This window comes from Vitis riparia, chromosome 16, assembly GCF_004353265.1.
Source record: "Vitis riparia cultivar Riparia Gloire de Montpellier isolate 1030 chromosome 16, EGFV_Vit.rip_1.0, whole genome shotgun sequence".
NCBI lineage: Eukaryota > Viridiplantae > Streptophyta > Magnoliopsida > Vitales > Vitaceae > Vitis > Vitis riparia.
Window position 1 is genome coordinate 14,904,497 of NC_048446.1, and position 24,485 is coordinate 14,928,981.

The 24,485-nt window shown below is 37.5% G+C and overlaps 1 protein-coding gene across 2 annotated transcripts in view; it reads left to right on the plus strand.

Annotated features, from left to right (window-relative positions):
- The window catches only part of LOC117933576 (cleavage and polyadenylation specificity factor subunit 1), a 104,678-nt gene that overhangs the window by 73,467 nt on the left and 6,726 nt on the right, over positions 1-24,485 (plus strand). For both annotated transcript variants that reach the window (XM_034855003.1, XM_034855002.1), the window contains exons 16-24: positions 7,703-7,869; positions 8,746-9,533; positions 15,563-15,643; positions 15,751-15,816; positions 15,925-16,002; positions 16,711-16,941; positions 17,141-17,272; positions 17,440-17,616; positions 18,264-18,449. In XM_034855003.1, coding sequence (XP_034710894.1) covers positions 7,703-7,869; positions 8,746-9,533; positions 15,563-15,643; positions 15,751-15,816; positions 15,925-16,002; positions 16,711-16,941; positions 17,141-17,272; positions 17,440-17,616; positions 18,264-18,449 — 1,906 coding nt within the window. The remainder of the gene's footprint in view (positions 1-7,702; positions 7,870-8,745; positions 9,534-15,562; positions 15,644-15,750; positions 15,817-15,924; positions 16,003-16,710; positions 16,942-17,140; positions 17,273-17,439; positions 17,617-18,263; positions 18,450-24,485) is intronic.

The following is a 24,485-nucleotide window of genomic DNA, read 5'->3' on the forward strand; positions in this document are numbered from 1 at the left end:
ATAGTGATAATGAAAAGAATTGCAGAGAAAAAAATATCTATGTTGCTTAGAAAAAGTGTAAATATATAAGTGTACATTTGGTAAACAAGGGCAGAAAGAAAAAAAAAAAAAAAACCTATAGGATCCCAAGAAATTAAGAAACTAATTTACATCTCCTAAAAATACAAAGTTTGACTTTTAAACTAATTCAAATCTTTAACTCCTAAAAATCTACCAATACTCTCCCTTAACCTGGTTCAAAGATGTCTAACATGTCTAGCTTATCAATTAAGGGAGAATAGATGTTAGAAGGTGAAGCCTTAGTGAACACATCTGCTAGTTGTGACTTGGAGGCTACAAACTGTGTGCAGATCACCCCTTCGTCGATCTTCTCCTTGATGAAGTGTCAATCTATCTCAACATGTTTTGTCCTATCATGTTGTACTGGATTATATGCAATACTTATTGCTGCCTTCTTGTCATAGTATAATCTCATAGGTTCATCCACTTTTACATGTAGTTCTTTCAGAAGAGTGTTGAACCACATTAGCTCACAAATCCCAAGAGCCATAGCCCTAAATTCTGCTTCAATACTGGAGTGAGAAACCACATTTTTATTTTATTTTTTTTAACTCCATGTAAGGTAACATTTAGGGAAACATGCTTTTTTTGAGTTGGAGTATGGTAGCAAATATAGCCCTTTTGATGAGGTGAATATCCCACAAATAAACACTTTAGGGCTCTCGTTTCTAGTTTTGAACCACTCTTGGCTTGAATGTGAACAAAAGCAACCAACCCAAAGACTTTCGGCGGTGTGGAGTTTGGAAAATATTCTGTAGAAAAGAACCCTTTAAGTGATTCAAGAGGTGCCCTGTTAGCAAGTATTTTGGAAGGCATCCAATTCATTAAATAAGTTGCTACTAAAACAACATCAGCCCAATGAATCTTTGTGACATTCCTAGCAAAGAGAAACGACCAAGCAACCTCCAGAAGATGTCTATTCTTACGCTCGACAACTCTATTTTGCTCAGGTGTAGCTGTGCATGAAGACTCATGAATAATTCCTTTATCCATTAAAAACATGTCAAGAGATCCACTAAAGTATTCTCCTCCATTATGAGATCTAATAACCTTAACTTTAGCATCAAATTGGATAGTTTTCATCTTGTAAAATTTTTGGAAAATCCCTATAGCATCAGATTTTTCTCTCATCAAATAAATGCAGGTCACTCTAGTTCAATCATCAATGAAACTAATAAACCACCTTGTCCCGGACATACCCATGATCCTAGAAGGACCCCATATATCTGTGTGAATAAGTGAAAACGGAAAATCACATCTATTATTTCTCAACGGGTATGGAACACGATGACTCTTTGTAAGTTAACAAATTTCACACTTAACAAAAGACAAATCAAAACCCTTAAACAAATTAGGGTATATTATTCTTAAAGAAGCAAAAATTAAATGTCCTAATCTTTCATGTTGCAACCTAATCTCACATTCTCTGGTTGGACTTCCTTTCACTTGGTATGCTCTGTTCTCCCAGTCTTGTGGAATTAGGTAGTATAGGCCCTCTCTTTTCTCAGCATTGCCAATCGTCTTCCTTGTAAGATCTTGAAAAACACACCAATTTGAGAAAAACGTTACTGAATAGTTTTGAGACTTTGTAAGCTTGCTAATGGACAACAAATTTGCTGACATCTTAGGAACATGTACTCCCTTTTCCATGCACTGGTATATTCGAGCAGTTTGCCACAAGAACCTTTTGTTTTCTAGAGCAAGGGATATATGAGTTAAAGAGTTTTGACTCTTAAGTCATGATCACTTACTCCAGAGTCAACAATCCAAGGAACATTCTTTAGTACTGATATCATGAACATAATAGGTTTGGTTATACTTGATTGTGCAAAGGCACAAGAGGTTGCTGGGGTAACCTCAGTTTGAGTTATCGGTCGCAGCTGTAGTAGTTTTGGAAGATTGAGCGTTGGTTGAGTCAGTATGGAAGCCTTTCCCCATCTTGGACTGGTTTTTTCCCTTTTGGTTCTTCTTATCCATGTGAGGTGGTAATCCATTTATTCTCTAGCGTGTTTCCCTGGTATGATTATTCCTATTGCAGAAGTCACACCACTGATCATTCTTCTTGCTTCCTGCAGTATTTTCACAAGAAACTTTGAGTGCTGATTGATCTGGTTCATTATTGGATCCTAACATCACGGTTTGTCTGCTTTCTTCATCTTGTATTATGGAGAAAACCTCATGCAGATCTGGAACTACATCCTTGTCCAGCAACCTGCTACCTACCTCATCATACTCAGGTCTTAATCCAGCCAAAAAGTCAAAGATTCTTTCTTGTTCAAGAATCTTTGCAAGCTTTGCAACATATCTTGGCGATGCAATCTCCCAATGTTGGTGAACATCCAATTCTTACCTCGGATTTTTCTATTTATTGAAGTAGGAGAGAACATCTAGATCCCGTTGTTTGGTCTCATGAATTGCATGCTTTAGTTCAAAAATCCGAGTGGCATTCCCCTTCTTCGAATGAGTCTTCACCACAACATCCCAAATGTCCTTGGCTGTAGATTGAAATAAGAATGGCTTCCCTATCTCAGGTTGCATATAATTAAGAAGCCTGGACATGATCATGGAGTTCTCAAAGTCCCATGATTCAAAGAGAGGATTAGTAGTCTTAGGAACCTTCATCGTTCCTAGAATGTAGCCCATCTTCATCTTGCTTCTCAGAAACAGCTTCGCGGAATGAAACCACTCCAGAAAAATTTTTCCATTCAATTTCTCTATAGTGATATGAAGTGTAGGTTTGTCAAGGTTTCCATTCAATTTGTTTGGGTTTGAAAAAACCTCAAAAGATGTCATCTTAGATTGTCCCAACATTTTTTAGAGAAGAGAGAACACGAGGACAAAGAAGATGAAACCAAAGAGAGAGAGAAAAAAAAAATCTTAGTCAAATACTAAAATCTTGATACTTCTCCTAAAAAAATAGGTACAAACATCTCTAAAATGAAAATAGGAGCCCTAGTTGGGAGGCTCTGATACCATGGAAAGAATTGCATAGAAAAAAGTATCTATATTGCTTATAAAAAGTGTATATATATAAGTGTACATTTGGTTGAGAAGGGTAGAAGAAAAAGGAAACCTATAGAATCCCAAGAAATCAAGAAACTAATTTATATCGCCTAAAAATACAAAGTTTGACTTATAAACTAATTCAAGTCTTTAACTCCTAAAAATCTACCAATAGGTAACAAGAAGATTATAAAGTCCTTGATCAAGTTGCACATGGTGAATGTGGTTTGTTTGCTGGAAACTAAAATTCAAGAGATGTTTGGTGGGCTTGTATGTAGCCTTGGGGTGGGTAGATGTTTAGAGTGGAGTGCTGTCAATTCTAAGGGTGCAATAGGTGGTATTTTGGTGTTTTGGGATAATAGGGTGCTCGAGTTAGTTGGAGCGGAAGTGGGGAGTTACTCGATTTCGTGTTAGTTTAAAAATTGCGAGGATGGTGGTGTGTGGATTTTTATTAGGGTGTATGGTCTAGTGTGTAGGAGGTACAGAGAATGTTTCTGGGATGAGCTTAAGGCAATTAGGGGGTTATGGAGGGATCCCTAGTGTATCAGAGGCGCCTTCAACATGATAAGGTTTCTTGGGCAACGTAGTAGGGGATGCGGTTGTTCCTTAGCTATGAGGAGATTTTCAAAGGTTATAGAGGATTTGGAGCTAAGAGATATCAGTTCAGAGGGGGGTCCCTTCACCTGGAGTGGCGGGTTGAATAATTAGTCCCAATCTAGACTTGATTGTATTTTGGTGTCTAAAGATTGGGATAACCTCTTCAATGGGAGAATGAAATAAGAGATGGTGTGGTTGGGGCTTTTTAGAGCCTTTTGACAGAGGAAGGGGACTGGAGATCCAACATTGGTGGCTTAACTTTTGAGAGACTAGGAGGCTATGAGGTTGCAAGGTTGGAACTCCTGTTCTCGGAAAAAGGAGGTTTTCGTTGCTCTCTTGGACCTAGGCAAGGAGAAAGTGCTAGGTTTGGATGGGTATACTATTGTGTTTTGGCTTTTTAGTTAGGGGTTTTTGAAGGAAGAGCTGATGAGTTTTTTCAACAATTTCCATGAGGGGGCCAAATTTATCAAGTCCTTAAATGCTACTTTTCTAGTTCTAATTTCGAAGAAAAGTGGTGTCAAAGACTTGAGAGATTTTCGGCCAATTAGCCTAGTGGGCAGCCTCTATAAGCTGTTGGCTAAGGTTTTAGCCAATAAACTTAAAAGGGTAATGGGTAAAGTGATCGCTGAATTTCAAAATGCTTTTGTTGAGGGTAGACAGATTTTGGATGCAACCTTGATTGCTAATGAGGTTGTAGATTCAAGGTTGAAAGGTAGTGAATGTAGTGTTCTTTGTAAGCCTTACTTTAAGGAAACGTATGATCATGTAAATTAGAATTTCTTGTTATCGGTGTTGAGGAAGATGGGCTTTGGAGAGAAGTGGATTGAATGGATAAGTTGGTGCATCTCTATAGCAAAATTTTGTCCTTCTCAACGGAACCCCAATTGGTCTTTTTCAAAGCATTAGGGGTTTGAGATAAGGGGACCCCCTTTCTCCCTGTTTATTTGTGATTGCTATGGAGGTGTTTCGATCTTCTGAAGAGGGCAGAGAGTGGTGGCTATCTTTTTGGGTGGTTGGTGAGAGGTAGGGGAGGAGATGAGATTCAAATCTCCCACTTATTGTCTGTTGATGGTACTTTCTTGTTTTGTGAGGCATCACAAGATTAGATGACTTACCTGAGTTGGTTATTTATGTGGTTCGAGGCGATATTTGGGTTGAGAGTTAAATTGGATAAAAGTGAGCTAATTCCTATGGGGAGGGTGGACGACACTGAGGACTTGGCTTTGGAGTTGGGTTGCAGGGTCCCTCCTCTTACTTGGGTCTTCTTTTAGGGGCCTTATTAAATATGTGGCAGTTTGGGATGGGGTGGAAAAGAGGTTTCTCAAAAGGTTAGCTATGTGGAAAAGATAGTACATCTTGAAAGAAGAGAGACTCACTATGATTCGAAATACTCTCTAGCATGCCTATCTATTTCATATCTCTTTTTTGCATGCCAAGATAGGTTAGACTGAGGGTGGAGAAGATTTAGAGGGATTTTCTTTAGGGTTGTGGGGCTCTAGTGCAGAAACCCCATTTAGTAAGATGGAAGAAGGTCTATTCAGAGAGAATTAAAAGGGGGAGGGGGTGGCTTGGGTGTGAGGTGTCTTTTAGTGATGAACAAAGCTCTTCTTTGCAAGTGGAGTTGACACTTTGCCAATGAAAGAGGGACACTTTGGAAGCAAGTCATTAGTCAGAAGTATGGTGAGGATGTTAGGGGGTGGCAATCCTTTGAGGTGGGAGACAAGTGTGGGGGTTGGCCTTTAGAAAATCATAAAAAAGGAGTGGGACCTTTTGAGCAATAGGGGAATCACGAGTTCAAACTTCACCTAATGTTTATTCCCCTCAATTTATTGAGTCAACATGCAAGCACAAAGGAAATTACTCATGAGGTGGGCTATTGGAATTAAAAGCCCAAATGATATCTTGATATAAAATGTTGGGACACTACCTAACAACTCAAGTTTTTAGGAAAATTGTTAAATTGACAATGCTAATAGTTTCTATTTTGGTTTTTTTAAAGATATATGGTTATGATAGAAGGAGATTCAACTTTAGTTCTTTAGGCATGGCTCCAGATAGGATAAGGCTATGAAGATACAATTATTGGTTGCAGATGATAATGGACATTTCCAAAGATTTCAATTCTTTTTCTTGGACTTTAGACAGGCAAACTAGGAAGTGAATAGGCCAGCTAAGAGAGGAGTTACATCCTGCATTTTCTTTGTTGGAGACCATCTACCCCTTGTTGTTACGGCATTGTTGTTATTTGTGCGTTTCTTGTCTTCTTTGCTCTCTCTCTCTCTCTCTCTCTCTATCTATCTATCTATCTTTATCTATCTATCTTCAAATCTATCTCTCTATGTATATGCTCTCATATATGTGTTGCAAGCACATTCTAAAATACTAATCTCGTTTCTTATCCAAAAAAAGAAAGATATATGTTAATTTCATTCTTCTAGACTTTTACAAAAATGTTTTTTTTTGGGTAACTTGTAAACCTAATAGCCTCACTTTGTAGATAAATGCAGACTTCCTAAGGACCAGGATCAGGTAACCCTGTGGCTCTAAAGTTTGTACTAGGCTTCATCTTGCTAGCAGGAGTAACAAAGAATCTGTCCAGATTCATTGAATCTGGTTTAGTCAATGTTTTGTGTATGTTTGGTTGGGTGTAGACGATGGAGTAATTCTGGGGATTGATTAGTTGTATATTTATATTAGACTTTTTTTCCTTAATAGCTGTACAGATCATGTATTTGTAGCATGTAAAGCTTTTCTAGTCTAATTAAGTGAGAAATCATTTTTATTATCTCTTCCTTTCTTTCACTCGCATGTTCAAGCAACTTGCCTGCCACTGAGGGCCTCATGCTATATGGCCTTGGGAGCAGCTTTAGCCCCTTGGAAGTTCTATGTGATCATGTAGGGATTGTCTAACCCAAAATGGCTTCCAAAAATAGGCAGAGAATCTACATGTCCACATCCTTACTAATGGTGCTTATATGGTCCACCAAGGAAGCATTTCCTGCTTGAGTGAAACCCTTGGCCCCTAATAGCTACTTGATTCGGCATTCATATAGCATTCTTGGCACTTGCCAATGGATGTGTAGCACCCATGGAGACTCGAAACGTCTTTAAGTTGATAATACTGAGAAAATTCCTTCACTAATTCACTGTATTCAATTTCCTAAAGCAGTATGAGTCTCACATATGCTCAATGTTGAATGTTGGGGATTCCTCAGTCAAGTATAGATATTACTTTTGCAAAGCTACCAATTAAGGTAGAAGCTAAAGTTGTTAGGTAGTGTCCAATAATGCATATCAAGCTAATTTAGGCTTTAGCCTAACAACCTGCCTTATGGGCAGTCTTTTTTGAGCTTGTAAATGGGCTTGATAGATTGGGGGAAACGAACAAGCGATGATGTTTGAAATCACCGCCTTCCATAGAACATATACCATGTTAAACTATCAATTGACCTGAGAGATTAAGTTATTAGATAGTAGGCCAACAATGTATGTCAAGCTCATTTGCGTTTTATCCATACAACTTCATCATGTGGCAGCCAAATCCAGAAGACCTTTCTCATAGCTGAACAAGGATTCCTGGTCCTACTTGCAGTATGGTACTTACCATACAGCTCCAAGGTGGTGAAGGCTTGAAAAATTGTTGCATTGGTTTTCAGGCCTTGATATCATTAGTCTATGTTTGAAGTCTTGGATTACCATAATTTCTAGTTTTTTGCAGTTTTTTTTCTATAAAATCCATCCTTCCCTCCCCAAGGGGTTTACTTTATGCATGGTTGCCTGGCTATATTATGTGATTTGGTTGTTTTATGCTTCCTGAATGATGTGTATGGGTGTCTTTACCTTGAAAATTTTAAAATAGGGATCTGTTGCTTCCTCAATGAGAAAATACTAGTTAGTTGCATAATTTTAATTTCATTTTTCTTCTAAGCTCAGCCTATTCAGGTAATTCCCAGAGGTTATAGGATTAAATTTTAGTGGTTCTCAATCATATCGAGCTTATGTATGGTTCGAAGATGTTCAGGCTTATCTTCTGCCTTTTCAGACGTCGAGTTGTCCAGGTCTATGCTCGGGGTGCTCGAATTCTAGATGGTGCTTTCATGACCCAAGATCTTCCAATTTCCGAGAGTTCTACAGTATTATCGGTCTCTATAGCTGATCCATATGTATTGCTGAGAATGTCTGATGGAAATATTCAACTTCTTGTTGGAGGTACAATGTGTTCAAATCATCCTTTCTTTTCCTTTTTTTTTTTTTTTTTTTTGTTTACGTAGCATGTAACACTATCTCTAATTGCCACTTAAACATTAAGAACTTTGTTCTGGACTTTAGCACTTTTATCAACATTCTTGTATTCATGAATGCATAGATAGGTTGATTTCAAGAGATAAAAACACCTTAGATCCATTTTGTCAGTCACAGTTGTGATTGTTTAATCTCAATGCATAGTTATCTAACTTATTCCTTCTCAATTGATGGAGGACTAGACTAAGTAAATTTTATATAAAGTTATTTATATTTGCTAGTGTTACTAGTACTTGATGCAGGATAATTAAATTTCCCACATTATAGAAGATTTTTTTATTTGTAGAATGAGATGAAAGATGTTAAGGAAGAGAAATGGAAAGCAAAATCCTTGAAAATTACACCTGGAGTCGCAAGCCATCCTGCTCCCTACTTGGACCTGGAACCTCCCCACTTCTACCCCTCACTCCCTGAGCCAGGCCTTAGGGGCTATCCACGTATTCACTTTTAGTACAAAGCTTATTTTAATTTGAATTAGGAGGAAGTTTGGAATTCCTAATTGGATTAACATCTTGATCCCGTACCTTAAAACAAAGGGGGGAATCAACCTCAAATAGCTAAAATATATGCTTCACTAGCTGGTGTTGTAGCAGTCAAGGACCCTCTACTTTTATTTATATATTTGAAACATTTTAAATATTTTCTATCTAATTTATGTGCTGTTGCATAAAGGGCATCATGGTTATAAACATTTGCAGTTTTCTGGCTCTTGTCCTTCCTCTCAGTTTTACCTGGTTTTTATGGTGTTGTTTAGCTCTACTCGTTTTTAACTTTGATCTGCAGATCCTTCTACCTGCACTGTATCTATAAATATCCCAGCTGTATTTGAAAGCTCAAAGAAATCAATATCTGCCTGTACATTGTATCATGATAAGGGACCTGAACCATGGCTACGGAAGACAAGTACTGATGCATGGCTTTCTACTGGCATTGGTGAGGCCATTGATGGGGCTGATGGTGCAGCACATGATCAGGGCGATATATACTGTGTTGTTAGTTATGAAAGTGGTGACCTTGAAATATTTGATGTGCCTAATTTCAATTGTGTTTTCTCTGTGGATAAATTTATGTCTGGGAATGCCCACCTTGTTGATACTCTTATCCTGGAACCATCTGAAGATACTCAGAAAGTTATGAGCAAAAATTCTGAAGAAGAGGCTGGCCAAGGCAGGAAAGAAAATGCCCATAACATAAAGGTCGTTGAATTGGCCATGCAAAGATGGTCAGGACAGCATAGTCGCCCTTTTCTTTTTGGAATATTGACCGATGGGACAATTCTTTGCTACCATGCTTACCTATATGAAGGTCCAGAAAACACTCCTAAAACGGAGGAAGCCGTTTCTGCACAAAATTCCCTCAGCATAAGCAATGTAAGTGCCTCTCGACTAAGAAATTTGAGATTTGTCCGTGTCCCCTTGGACACATACACAAGGGAGGAGACATTATCTGGAACCACAAGCCCAAGAATGACCGTTTTCAAGAACATTGGTGGTTGTCAAGGGTTATTCCTCTCTGGTTCAAGACCTCTTTGGTTCATGGTTTTCAGGGAACGAATCCGTGTTCATCCACAGGTCAGAGAATTTGTCTCTTCGTAATAATAGGAAATGATTAAAAAGGAATCCATCTTATGCTTTTTATTTCACTTTATAGAACTATATAAAGCTGGTTTGCCTAATAGAATGAATTTGATTCGCTTTTTAATTTTGTGTGTAATAAAACGAAGTTTTGGCTTAAGTCTGGACTTTATGAGGATCACAAGAAATTGTTCAAAGTTTTTCTAAAAATTAAAATATGATCAAGAGAAGTATCTACAGGTTGGATAATATTGATAAAGCATTGGTATTTGAAACATGTTGAAAGAAAGGATGAAAATTTGCAAGCAGGAGCAAATATAAAATCTGTCTAGGTTTGTAGAAGCTGTACAGATTCATAGAATCTGGTTTAGACAGTATTTTGTGTATATTTGGTAGGAAGTAGGTCATAGAGTAATTCTAGGGATTGAAGAGCTGTATATTATACTTTTTTTCCTCTTAATAGTTTTTTTTTTTTTTGTTGATAGGTAAAGGAAATTGCATTAAAAGAAAAGGTATACACGACGTATACAAAGCAACCAAAGAGATGTGAATACAAAAAAACTAGCAACCACACCGCACTCTAATAAGAACCTAACCAATCCACAAAAACTAGCAACTGCACCGCACTCTAAAAGGTATACACCACATATCATGGCTGTGATGATGAAACTCATTTGACATGAAAGCTTAGCACTTAAAATAGTTTAAGAGAGTGCTAACTCTGTTGCTACTGTTAGAACAAACAAAGGACAAAAGAACCTGGGGAAAAACATATTAGGTGGTGTGACTACTGCAACAAACAAAGACATACAAGGGAAATGTGCTGGAAACTACTTGAAAAACCTTTTTCTCTTGGTGACAAAGGAGGCAGACAACCCTTTAAGAAGGCGAATCAAAGTGTGACCACTGAGAATTCTGAACCTAAAAATGGCATCCCTGGTGTGATAGCTTAAAACTCGGATAATGCCCCTTTCACTAAAAGTCAACTGGAGGCCTTGTTCAAAATTTTGGGATAGGTTGGAAACTTAAACTCTAATAATTTTGCTTAATCAGGTAGTACCCATTCAACTTTGAGTGCCTTTGATAATGTCTCATCTAGTTCTTGGGTCATTGATTCAAGGGGAACCGATGACATGACTAGTGATTCACATGCCTTTTTAACCTATATTCCATGTTCAGAAAAAAGATAAAGTCAAGGTTGCCAGTGACACTTTTATTCTGATTCATGAGAAGAGTTGAATTTCTCTGTCATCTTCTTTAAAGCTACCATCTGCACTTCATGTCTCAAATGTTGCTTGTAATTTGTTATTCGTTAGGAAAGTTACAAAAGGACAAAATTGTTCTGTAACTTTCTTTCCCACTCAATGTGTTTTTCAGGACCTAGCTATGGGGGAGAGGATTGACAATGTTGAAGAGAGAGAAGGGTTATATTACCTACGTCCTGAAGTCACAAAAGTGCTAATTTCATGTCACTAAGGCATGTAAGACTAAAGAGGAGTTTTTTGCTGCTACAGTATTGGCTAGGACATTCAAACTTTGTTTCCCTTAAACTTTTATATCTCGAAGTTTTTTCTGTTCTAAACCCTTCCAAATTCCAGTGTGAAATTTGTGAGTTATCTGAGAGTCATTGTGTTCCATTTGAAATAAAAAATCTGAAATCTTGTTTTCTATCATTCATAGTGATATGTGGGGACCATCTCATGTTACTAGCCCTTCCAAATTCCAATGTGAAATTTGTGAGTTGTACAAGAGTATTGTGTTTCATTTCCTGTGCAAAATAAAAAATTTGAAATCTTGTTTTCTATCATTAATAGTGATGTGTTGAGACCATCTCATGTTACTTCTTATAGTTTTAGATGGTTTGTAAGCTTCATTGATGATTGCACCCACATAACTTGGTTGTACCTTCTCAAAATGAAATTTGAAGCTGTCGCAATTTTCAAATCATTCTATGCAATGATTCAAAATCAGTTTCATACAAAAATGAAAGTTTTTCTGACAAATAATGGGAAAGAATTGTTTAACAATATTTTGGGATCATATTTTCTTCAAAATGGATTGTTTCCTATTCCTCATGTTTCGATACACCTAACAAAATGGAGCAATGGAGAAATAAAACATACATTTTCTAGAAGTTGCTAGAGCCTTACAGTTTACCCACCATGTCCCTAAAATTTACTGAAGTGATACTCTCTTAATCACTGCTTGTTTAATAAATCACATGCCTTCCAAGGCTCTAAACTCCAAAACTCCTGTTTGGGTTCTAAAAACTCTTTCTCAGTGTTAATCTCTTTGAATCACTTCCTCTTAAGGTTTTTGGGTGTGCATCCTTTGCTCATCTTCCGAGTAGGATACAATCTAAATTAGATCCTAGAGCCATCAAGTTTATATTTCTAGGCTCACCTACACAAAGGGGTACACTTGTTTTCACCGTCCTACCAAGAAAAATTTTGTCATTATGTATGTAAAAATCTTTAAACATCTGTCGAACTTTTTCAGGATAGATCTTTAGGGGGAGAAAAACAGTATAAAAGATCTAACATATCCCCTCTCCTGTCCTTTATATCCTTCAAATCAGCCTAAGCTGTTCTACTCGGTTCCAAACACTTCTCTGATGGATCCTATACTTGTCTTTGACTAGCCCAACAACATCCAAATTGAAACCAAACAACAAGGGAACATGAAGGGAACTGAACTGCAACATGAACCAGTAAATGTTGAAACTATGAAGGACAGTTTAGAAATGGAGTGGGTTAAAAATGTATCAAATCCTTTAGGTCCTTAGGTTTAGTCAAGAAAACAGGACAAGGTAATGGATCCTATCTTTGACTCTCATGACTAATCTTCAAACCTGTAGGCATGTAACTCTGATACTCTTTTTCTGTTGAAACTAATTACTCCTTTTCTGTTGAAACCCATCTTTGGTACTAATCTTGATGTTCCTATTGCTATAAGGATGGGGTGTTAGAAGCTATACAAAACATTCTCTTTCCAATTTTGTGTTGTACCATTGCCTTAATCCTAATTTGAAATCTTTTAGTACTAGGCTATCGTTTGAGTCTATTCCAAAAAATTTAAAGTGGAAGGAAGCAATATTTGAGAAGATGAGAGCTTAACATAAACATGAAACATGGGAAATAGTTGAATTACCAAAGGGAAGGAAAACAATGGACTGTAATTCTCAAACTAATGGCCTTGACTATTAGGTAACATTTGGCCTTCTTGTGAAAATGAATTCTTTTAGGGTCCTATTATCTTTGGCAGTTAATTTATATTGGCCATTACACCAATTTGAAGTTAAAAAAATGCTTTTCTACTTATAAAGTTAGAGGAGGTTCACATGTGTCTTTCTACTTGGTTTCAAGGATTGTTCAAATTGTAGAAAAGTATGCAAATTAAAGAAATCTCTGTATGAGCTTAAACAATTCCCAAGAGAGTTGCTTGAAAGATTTGCTTAATTTTTGCATACTGATGACTACTCTCAAAGTCAAGGGGATCATACTCTATTCTTTAAACACTCACTACTTATGAAAATCATTGTGCTTATTGGCTATGTAGATGATATCATTGTTATAGGTTGACATGGAAGAAATTAAAGGTTTGAAGAGTCAGCTAGCAAATGAGTTTGAGATAAAGGACTTGGGGAACCTAAGATACTTTTTTAAAATTGAAGTGGAATGATCCATGAGTGGTATAGTTGCATGTCAATGAAGGTACATCCTGGGCTTACAAGAAGAAACTGGAATGATTGGTTTTAAACCAACAGAGATACTCATTGATCCCAACCACAAATTGATGTTCATTATAGAGGAAATTATGTTGACAAAGGAAAATCCTAGAGGTTGTGGGAGAACTGCTTTACTTAACCTATACAAGGCTAGATATAATTATGCAGTTAGTTAGCCAGTTTATGCATTCACCATTGGATTGTAACATGGAAGCAGTTAAAAAAAAATCTTAAAATTATTTAAAGGCATCTTGGAAAGGAACATTTTTGTTTTTTTCTCCAAACATTGTCACCTCCAAATAGAAGTCTATACAAATGCTGATTGGGCTGACTCTCTTATGGATAGAAGATCAATGATGGGATATTGCACCTTTGTAGGAAGCAATCTTGTTACTTTGAGAACTAAGATATTGATGGTTGTGACAAGATATAGTGCTGAAGCTGAATTTTGGGTTATAGCTCAAGGATTATGTGAAGTCTTATAGATTAAAGGACTACTCAGAGTTTAAATTGGAGCCTAAAGGACCAATGAAGATTTATTATGATAATAAAGTTGTGATTAGTATTGCACATAATCAAGTACAAAGTGATTGTACCAAACATGTTGAGCTGGGCAAACACTTAATGAAAGAAAAAATTGAGACTGAATAGATTTCCACATCTTTTGTAGCAACTAAGCTTCCCGAAAAGGAATCTCAATAATCATGATTGGATTTATGGTCGGCAAGCTTGAAATGCATGACATCTATGCACCAATCTGAGGGAAAAGTGCTAGCACGAGCAACATAAAATTTGTCCAAATTCATAGAATCTGGTTTCGTAAATGTTTAGTGTATGTTTGGTAGGAAGTAGATCATGGAATAATCCTAGGGATTAAATAGCTGTATATTAGACTCTTTTTTTCCCTCTAGTGGCTGTACAAATTGTATATTTATACATTGTAAAACTTTTCTTGTCTAATTAATTGAGAAATAATTTTATTCTCTCTTCTTTACGTTCACTCACAAAATTATCTTATGAAATATGTTGGAGATTATTACCAAAATTTTAGAATTTGAATGAAGTTTGATGAATTGCTAGCGCAAAGAATATTGCATTAGTTGCAGTCAAAACATAATCAAAATAATCCATGCATGGGAAATTTTCAGCCACTATTTAATAGGAATTATATGAGTGAAATAAGGGTGGATTGGTAAAGAGTTGATCATATTTCTCGTTTTTTCAATACTTTGACATTGCAATATAATATATTAAATAGTGTTCTTATCCTTAAAATGTTATCATTGTTATTACTAATGCCCATCATGCAAGAAGTAGCCCTTGGGCTTGACACAAGTGGCAAGGGTTTAGAGTGGGGATGTGGGGCATTTCAGGTTTGAATCTTAATGGGATGATGAAAAGTAGTAGTAGTAGTAATAATAATAATAATAATAATAATAATGCAAGCATTGAAACTTTGACTTTGAATCAACTTTCTATGCTTCAAATCAAGCTGAAGAATCACCTTCCACAAATCGTTCCATTTAGTTACAAACTTTCATGGCCATCTCACAGTTCAATGCTTGTGTTGATTGCCCATTCAACATCTGTTAACAAAGCTGCTTAACCGTCATCCCTCATTACCTCATAGAAGACCTCCTTCTAATCTCATGGTTTCACTTCGCAGAACTGCCTGTGCTCAACTTGATCTAACCAGCCTGAGTACAGACTATCCCATCAAAATTTCCACTTGCTTTTTCTTTCCTCTCATATCAAGGTTGCTGATTCATTCAACTCTAGCTGAGATAATCCTGATTTCATTGAGGAGACTCTTGTCACCCAGCTCTTTCTTTGCCAAATAAGATGAATTCTGGAGGCAAAATTGAAGAGACCTGTTGCAATTTGTATGATTTTCCCTGCTTATCTTCTCAATTTCCTCATGACATCATTTGATGCTTTAATCTTGTTCCTCTCATTCAATACTGTGCTCAGCCAAAGTTCATTTCTTCTTCTTCTTATTGTTGTTGTTTTTTTTATTTTATTTATTTATTTCATAAGCAATTACAGATTGAAAGTGTTAAAAACCGGTCAAGCCTAGTGAGTGTGGTATGCAACTAATCTTGTAGTACCTAAAATATGTCAATGTTGTCTGTTAAGCAGTTTCCTAAACCATGTAAACCAATCAATTTTATGTCACTGCAAACTTCCTTGATTAGTTTTATTTCAGTCTTTAAAGAGCTTATATATGCTATTTGAAATTATTGTTGTCATGGAAGCATGTCTTCTACTTCCCTAATTAAATCCTTCCTTACTTTTGCAGCTATGTGATGGATCTATTGTTGCCTTCACTGTTCTTCACAACATCAATTGCAATCATGGGCTTATTTATGTCACCTCACAGGTTAGAAAAGAATATCCATTCTTTGATATATTGTTTATTTATTTATTTATTTTTGCAAATCTAGGCTTATACATCTTTATTTTAACTTTTTCTTTGTCCTTTTCTAGGGTTTCTTGAAAATATGCCAACTACCCGCTGTATCAAGCTATGACAACTACTGGCCAGTGCAAAAGGTGGGTTTTGTCTTTTCTTTTATGAGCTGTGATCACATGTGGTCATCTTTATATAGGATAGATTGTTTGGGATTGTTGTACCTACTAAAGATTTCATCTTTTGGTTAGATTCCATTGAAGGGCACTCCACATCAGGTCACTTACTTTGCGGAGAAGAATTTATATCCTCTTATAGTTTCAGTTCCTGTGAGTGGTTTTCCATCTATTACTCTTTGTCCTTTTTTCTTGTTTCACATAGCAAGAGTTAGGGTGTTCTGTTGAGCTGATGAAGCACCCTTATTTGTAGTGCCTTACGACAACTAATTGCTATGAACTTTCTGTTTTCTAAGCCTGTCAACCCATTTAAAGTAATTAAATCTTTTATTATATGCTTGTTCCTTTCTAGAAGCATTTCTTTTACCACCATCAGTATGTAGTTTTTCCAACTGTGCGTATATGGATTGGGAATTTGACTGCTTTGTCCATGTGCATGCCCTGTTGTAGAACATTATGTAATTTATTCTGGTGATGTATTTTCTGAAGAAGTGCTACAGCTCCTGATTGCTACCCTTAGTTATTGGTTGCTGATGATCAGTCATTTTTTTGGAGTTGAAATACAGAGTGTTTCCATTGGATTTTCTTTAATTTATATATGCTTTCTGTAGTTAAAATTTATATCAAATTGTTGCTATATTCATTTGATAAGATTTTAGCAGTTTTTGAATTTCTTACTTTTAAGTTTGAATGCATATTAATAATTCTTTTGCATACATCCTGAAACAGATTTTCCTTTTTTTTTTATTTTTTATTCTAACCTTTTCTTGTAGTAGTGTTCTTAGATATTTTTTCCTTATAAGGAGATTGTGACTAATATATAGCTTTCTTAGTGTTTCAAGGCCTCTTTGTTTTCTGCAGGTCCTTAAGCCACTGAATCATGTTCTTTCATCTCTTGTTGATCAAGAAGCTGGCCATCAGCTTGAGAATGATAATTTGAGCTCTGATGAACTGCACCGGAGTTATTCTGTAGATGAATTTGAGGTCCGAGTTCTAGAACCAGAAAAGTCTGGTGCTCCTTGGCAAACTAGGGCTACAATCCCAATGCAAAGTTCTGAAAATGCACTAACTGTGCGAGTCGTTACATTGTTTGTGAGTTAATTCTTTGCCATTCCAACTGTTTCTTTGTGTTTTGGTTTTGGCTTCTTTCTTGAATTCTCATCATGGGAGAGGTGTGTGGTGAGTGTTGGGGGGGATTAGATATGTTCTTGGTGAAGCTGGGTTGGTGTTTGTTTAATTCTTATTTCTGCCTGTTCTAGAAAATCATAATTACCATGTGTCTTACTTGCAGAATACTACCACAAAAGAAAATGAAACACTTTTGGCCATTGGGACTGCTTACGTACAAGGGGAGGATGTTGCTGCAAGGGGACGGGTGCTTTTGTTTTCTGTTGGAAAAAATACTGATAACAGTCAAAATCTGGTATTTAGTATCATCTGGAGCTTGCTTAGTCTAGTTCTGTTTTGTTTTTATATTTCCAATTTTCCACAATAAAACTTGGCCAGTTTTGGAGCAAGCATGTATCTTTTCTTGTAGTCCTTTTAAACTTCCTGTTGATGTTCTGTTATATTTGCTTTTATTCTTTTCAGGTTTCTGAGATCTACTCTAAGGAGCTGAAAGGTGCCATATCTGCCTTAGCCTCACTTCAAGGTCATTTGTTGATAGCTTCTGGACCTAAAATTATCTTACACAAGTGGACTGGTACAGAGTTGAATGGTGTTGCATTTTTCGATGCTCCACCTTTATATGTTGTGAGCCTCAACATTGTACGCACCACTTCCTTTACATCAATATCTTGTCTGATAGTTGATAAGTTTAGATAAAAACTGCAGACATATTATCTTGTATTTTTTATCTCTCATCTGCAGGAGCTTGACATGAAAATGGGGATTCTTACCGGCATTTTGATTAAAAAAAAAAAAATCTGAATTTTCTATCAAAGAAACGAGAGATAAAACCATCAAAAGCCTTGACATGTAGCCCACATGCAGTCATGTGAATGTGCTTTAAAATATTTTAGAGCTGGCAATTCTAACTGCTGAATCTTGTCTGTTTCCTGACCTGTATCTGCTTCGAAGTAACAATTTTTTGCCTTCCTGTTTGAATTGATCATGCTTGACATTTCATTTTTGTCGTTTACACTTTTTAGATATGGACTTTAGTTTTTTCTAATATTAATTTAATTTTCTTTGTAGTTATGTGATTTGAAACCATACATCCGAAAGGGAGTGTCAAAGTGTAGCTTCACAGTTTATATCATATTTGTTGCTGTACACATTTTTCCTGTTAGTTTTTGCTTAGGTCATGCAGTATACCAGTGCATTGTGGTTCATGCATGTTGTTGCAACATCTGCTCCATGTTAGTGCCATTTTTTCCTGTATGATCCTATTAATTTCTTAAACATCGTTGCAGGTTAAGAATTTTATCCTCCTAGGTGACATTCACAGAAGCATTTACTTTCTTAGTTGGAAGGAACAGGGAGCTCAACTTAACTTATTAGCGAAAGATTTTGGCTCGCTTGATTGTTTTGCAACTGAGTTTTTGATTGATGGAAGTACACTCAGTCTCATTGTTTCAGATGATCAAAAAAACATTCAGGTTAGCACCTTTATGTGTTTCATTTTCTGATACAGTGTTTGGTTGTACACTTAAAATTTTGGGAAGTCTAACCTGGTGAAATATTTCTGTGAATTAGACTAAAAATTATGAGTTCTATTTTACCTTTTGATTGATCGAAAGCCATTTGGATTATGGTTTAATGAGGTTTACAAATGGAATGTCATCACTACAACCACCAGTCCATCAAAGGTCATTTATGTTCTTTCTTAAACTTTATTAGATAGGTATTTAGAATGTAGCATCTCCTGTGAGATAGACTAAAAATTATGACTTCTATTTTACATTTTTATTGATTGAAAGCTATTTGGATTATGGTTTAATGAGCTTTACAAATGGACTGTCACCACTATAACCACCTGTCCATCGAAGGTCATTTATGTTCTTTCTTAAACTTTATTAGGTAGGTATTTAGAATGTAGCATCTCCCTTACCTACTTGCCTCTTGTCACCTCTTTGTCATTAATTGATCTCTGATGCTTAACCTGGTGACCTTAATTCCATGTTTTGTTGTGGCACTATTCATCTTTTGTTATTTCAATGTTCACAACTTATGCTATTAACCTGTGCTGATGCTGGTAGAACTGCTAACATTTGCATTACTGCTTCCTGATCATCAGAGTGATCATAGTTTCTGAATTTCTGATTGTGCCGAGATTATTTGTGATTTCTTTGCACTTGTGGTGCATGGACTATTTACGCCATGATGGTTACCTGATTATGATGTATAGATAACTAATGGATTCACTTTTACTTATTACCTTTTCAAGCAATTTTTTTGAAATAATAATCCCAATGTAAGGATTGTAGATAGGTCTGCATGTTGATTTGTAGTGCAACGGGTTGAATAACTCTATTCCTTTTTTTAAGGTTTCCTTGTTTGCTCTTTCTTTTTGGAGTTTTCATTTCACAAGTGTATGTGCATTTGGGTTTTAGGACTGTCTTTTATGGCGAAGTTTTTTGAAGTGGAGAAAAAGGCTTTCCAAGTAAAGTTTGAAGGTTCCAATGGGGGAACTTGGATCTCAATAACAGAGAGGAGTTGAGGGTTTGTTGTCTCAGTAGGTTTTGGAAAGGAGGAGTTGGAATGGTTGTCGGAGCATTTGAAGAAAGCTGTGGAGTTGGAGGCTTCCAGGGGTTTTATTCGAAAGACTAGGGGCAAGACTAGGACTCATTTGATGGAGATTTGTTTCAATTGTAGAGGGAGATTCATGAAAATTACAAAATTTGTTACAAAGAAGAAACCCTTAATTCTAGTTGTTCCCGAGGGTGTTAAAGGCAATGGGTGGGAAGCCCTTAGGAAGGCGATTTCTTTAGTGCAAGATTTTTCTGATTAAGCTGTAAGAGCCTCAAAGGAGACGATTGAAGATTCTCAAGCGAGTAAGGGCATTTACAGAGGATGTCGGTCCTATGTAGATGTGGTTGCAGAGGAAGGACCTAGGAACGGAGCTCTGTTGCCAATTGGAAAATGGGTCAGAGTTGTAATTTGTGAAAGTAAAGGAAAAGTTCAAGATTGGGTTTATGTAGGAAAAGCTATTACGAGGATGATGAGTGCGAAAGGAATGGTGTTTGTAACCCCTATTTCCACTTATAAGGGGTGTTTCTTTGTGGATTCTGCAAGGAGAGCTGATTGGTTCCAAGATCAGGGGAGTTTAATAGTGAGAGGAGGGTTTATTTTTCTGAGGAGATGGTCGCCAAGAGAAAATACGGTTGTATTTGGAAAATTCAGAAGGGGTTGGTTAGAACTAAGAGGTCTTCCTTTTCATTTGTGGGATGAGGATCAGTTGAGATACATTCTGAAGAAGTGGGGGAAGGTAATGAAGGTGGCACGAGACTCTTTGAAGCTTGTAGACTTGTCAAAGGTAAAGTTGTGGGTGAAGATGCTTCCAAACGTCGTGCTACCTACGTTGCTAGAGGTGGAAGATGGGGCCTAGTCATTCACGGTTGCAGTTTTAGTCATCAGAGAAGATAAAGAAGACGACCTTTTCAAGTCTGAGTCAACCCGTAGCAAGGACGAGTTGATGTCAGCGGGAGGTTGCGTCTCTCAGAGGCCAAAAAATACTGCGAGGCTACGTGGTATCACTAGGGATAATGAGTGCTACAGCTAGAGGCCTCTTCCTCAATCTCGTTCTCGTTTTTCAAGTTCAAATTTGGCTTCCAAAAGGGAGAAAGGCTGGGGAGGGAATCTCTTGGGCCCAATGGTGGGAAGCAATATCGGGCCCACTAAGCCAGATGGCTTGTTAAAAGCCCAGTCTGTTAGGGCCCAGTTTGGGGCGAAAAGTTTTGGGCCTCCTGCTGGTCCAATTTTTAATCAAGCCCACGAGACAGAAGCAAGGTCTTCTAAGGGCGCCCCTATAGCGTTTTTGTCCTCAAAGCTCCAGTGCTCAGAATCTTCTGCAAAGGAGGTCCTGTCGATTGTACACTCTCAAGAGTTGTCAAAGATAAAAGGCCCCTCAATCGTCACAAGGCGCAAAGCAAGAAGCTGGCCCCCGTGCCTTAAGGCGTCGCCTTTTGCACCGAAACGTAAACTAGATGGGGGTGTTTTAGCGGAAGCAAATCTAGCCATTTTTCGGGGCAGTTCAGTCTTCAATCAGGGTGTTATTTCTCCTATTCCAAAAATTTCCCAAGATTTCACCATGGAGACAAAGGAAGACGAAGGGCTTTCGCGTTGCTGTTTGGCAAACAAGGTGTGTCTTCCTTTCTCAGCTTCCTTTGAGAAGGGTCATCCTTTGGTTGGGGCTTTTGTTCCAAAATCTCTTCCCGTCTCATCTGTTTCTGCTTTTCACTCTTTTCAGTGCTAGCCCATTTCTTCGATTCCGTTGGAGTCAAACTTTGTTTCTCAATTTGTTCCCTTTTCGAATTTTCTTGGTGATGAGTTTAGCCGTCTTGTTGGCGTGCCTATTTCGGAAGGTGTGGCATCCTCCTTAGAAGTCTCTAACCAAAATCTTAAAGACTGTTCTTTCCTTAGGGAACCACTTAGTAGCCTAGAGGAGCTTTGCGTCTCAGGTAGGGTTTCGTCCCCAAAGCCAGAACCTCCTACCCTCCCGTTGGAAGGTTTTCAGATTGAGGGCCTCACGCCCAGGAAGATGGTCAAGGTTCAATCGGTTTTGGAAAGTTTGAGGATTAAAATTGTCAAAGATAATGGAAAAGGTGCGGTAGTAGAGAGTAGGAGTACTCTTTCTGCGGACAAGGTCTATTTCAAAAGGAAGAGAAAGATTGTTTGTGGAATCCAGGGAGAGGCTTAGGTCCAGATGTAGTTTGTGCTGGGTTTTTTTTTGTTTACATGAAGATCTTAAGTTGGAATACAAGAGGGTTAGGTTCCAAGAAGAAAAGGAGGATTGTCAGAAGTTTTTTAAGTTCTCAAAATCTAGTTGTTGTGATACCTCAGGAAACAAAGAGAGAAATTTGGGATATGAGGTTTGTGAGTAGTGTTTGGAAGGAAGAAGGATAGAGTGGGCTGCTCTTCCTGCTTGTGGGGCCTCAAAGGGGATTGTGATTATGTGGGATTCAAATAAGTTAAAGTGTATAAAGATGGTGTTAGGGTCTTTCTCTGTAATTGTAAAGCTGAATTCTGGTGAGGAAGGGTCTTTTTGGTTAACTTCAGTGTATGGCCCGAATAAGCCTTTGTGGAGGAGGGATTTTTGGTTGGAGCTTCAAGACGTGTATGGTTTGACTTTCCCAATGTGGTGTGTAGGAGGGGACTTTAATGTAATTAGGAGGATCTCTAAGAAACTGGGTGCTTCTAGGTTAACATTCAACATGAGGTGTTTTGACAAGTTTATAAGGGAGAGTGGTTTGTTGGATCCCCCTCTAAGAAATGCGGCTTTTATTTGGTCAAACATGCAAGTTGCTCCTATTTGCAAGAGGTTGGATAGATTTTTGTTTTCTTCTGAGTGGGATTCTTTTTTCTCTCAAAGTCATCAAGAGGCGCTTCCTAGATGGACCTCAAATCATAACCCAATTTGTTTGGAAACTAATCCTTTAAAATGGGGTCCAACTCCTTTCAAGTTTGAGAATATGTGGTTGCTCCATCCTGAGTTTAAGGAGAATTTGAGTGATTGGTGGCAAGAGTGTACGGTTGAAGGTTGGGAAGGTCACAAGTTCATGAGGAAATTAAAGTTTGTTAAATCAAAGTTGAAAGACTGGAATAAAGTGGCCTTTGGAGATTTAAGAGAGGAAAAATTTCATTCTTTCGGGACTTAGGTAGAATTGATCTAATTGAACAAGAAGGGAACTTGAATCTTGATTTGTTATCAGAAAGGACCTTAAGAAGAAGGGAGTTAGAGGATTTGTTATTAAAGGAAGAGGTTCATTGGAGACAAAAATCTAGGGTCAAGTGGATAAAAGAAGAGGATTGCAATTCTAAGTTCTTTCATAAAATGGCCAATGGAAGGCAAAGCAAGAAGTTCATTAAGTCTTTGATCTCTGAGAGGGGGGTAACTTTAAGCAACATTGAGATCATCTCAAAGGATATTGTAAATTTCTTTGGTAAACTCTACTCCAAACCCGAAGGTGCTTCTTAGAGCGTTGAAGGGTTAGATTAGGTTCCTATTTTTGGAGAGAGTATGGTTTGGCTGGACAGGCCTTTTTCTGAAAAGGAGGTACGATTGACAGTTTTCCAATTGAATAAGGAAAAGACCCTTGGTCCTGATGGTTTTACTATTGCAGTATATCAAAAGTGTTGGGATGTGATCAAAGAGGACCTCATGAGGGTGTTTCTAGAGTTCCACACCAATGGGATAATAAATCGAAGTACAAATGCGACCTTCATTGCTCCGATGCCTAAGAAAAGCTAAACCTTTAAAATTTCAGATTTTAGACCTATTAGCTTGGTTACAAGTTTATATAAGATAATTGTTAAGGTCTTATTAGGGCGTTTACGCAAAGTCCTCCATGAAACAATCTTTGGCTCTCAAGGAGCCTTTGTTGAAGGGAGACATATTCTGGATGCTGTGTTGATAGCTAATGAAGTGGTGGATGTAAAAAGAAGGTTAGGGGAGGAAGGGGTGGTCTTCAAAATCGATTTTGAGAAGGCCTATGATCATGTGGATTAGAGCTTTTTAGATCATGTGCTAGAAAGGAAGGGGTTCAGCCCAAAATGGAGATCTTGGATGAGGGGTTGTTTGTCTTCATCAAGTTTTGCAATCCTAGTTAATGGGAATGCAAAGGGTTGGGTTAAGGCCTCTAAAGGTTTGAGACAAGGAGACCCCCTTTCTCCTTTCCTTTTTACTTTAGTAGCAGATGTTCTAAGTAGGTTGATGATTAGAGCGGAGGAAACTGAGCTAACTAAGGGCTTCTTTGTGGGAAGGGACAGGACTAGAGTGTCTTTGCTACAGTTTGTAGATGACACCATCTTTTTCTCTAAAGCCTTTTTGGAACATCATCAAAACCTTAAGATTATCTTTTTGGTTTTTGGGCAAGTATCAGGATTAAAAATCAACTTAGAAAAAAGCACCATTTCAAGTATTAATACAAGGCAGGAGTTATTATCTAGTTTGACCTTGATTTTTGATTGCAGAGTGTCAGAGTGGCCTTTGTCTTATTTAGGTCTTCCATTGGGAGGGAACCCAAAGACAATAGGCTTTTGGGATCCGATGGTTGAGAGAATATCGAGGAGGCTGGATGTTTGGAAAAAGGCCTTTTTATCTTTGGGAGGGAAGATTACTTTAATTTAGTCAAGTCTGTCTCACATCCCTAGCTACTTCTTCTCCCTCTTCAAAATCCCAGTATCAATAGCCTCAAAGATTGAGAAGCTGCAAAGGGGTTTTTTTTTTTGTCTGGGCCGGGGGAAGGGAAGAAAGATCATCTTATCAGATGGGATATTGTTTGTAGGCCAAAAGAGTTGGGAGGTTTGGGTTTCAGGAAGACTTCTTTGAGAAATATTGCTCTCTTAGGGAAATGGCTTTGGAGGTTCCCTAGAGAAAGGAATGGTTTTTGGCATAAGGTTATTGCGAGTATTTATGGGACACATCCTAATGGATGAGACGCCAACATGGTGGTTAGATGGTCACACAGATGTCC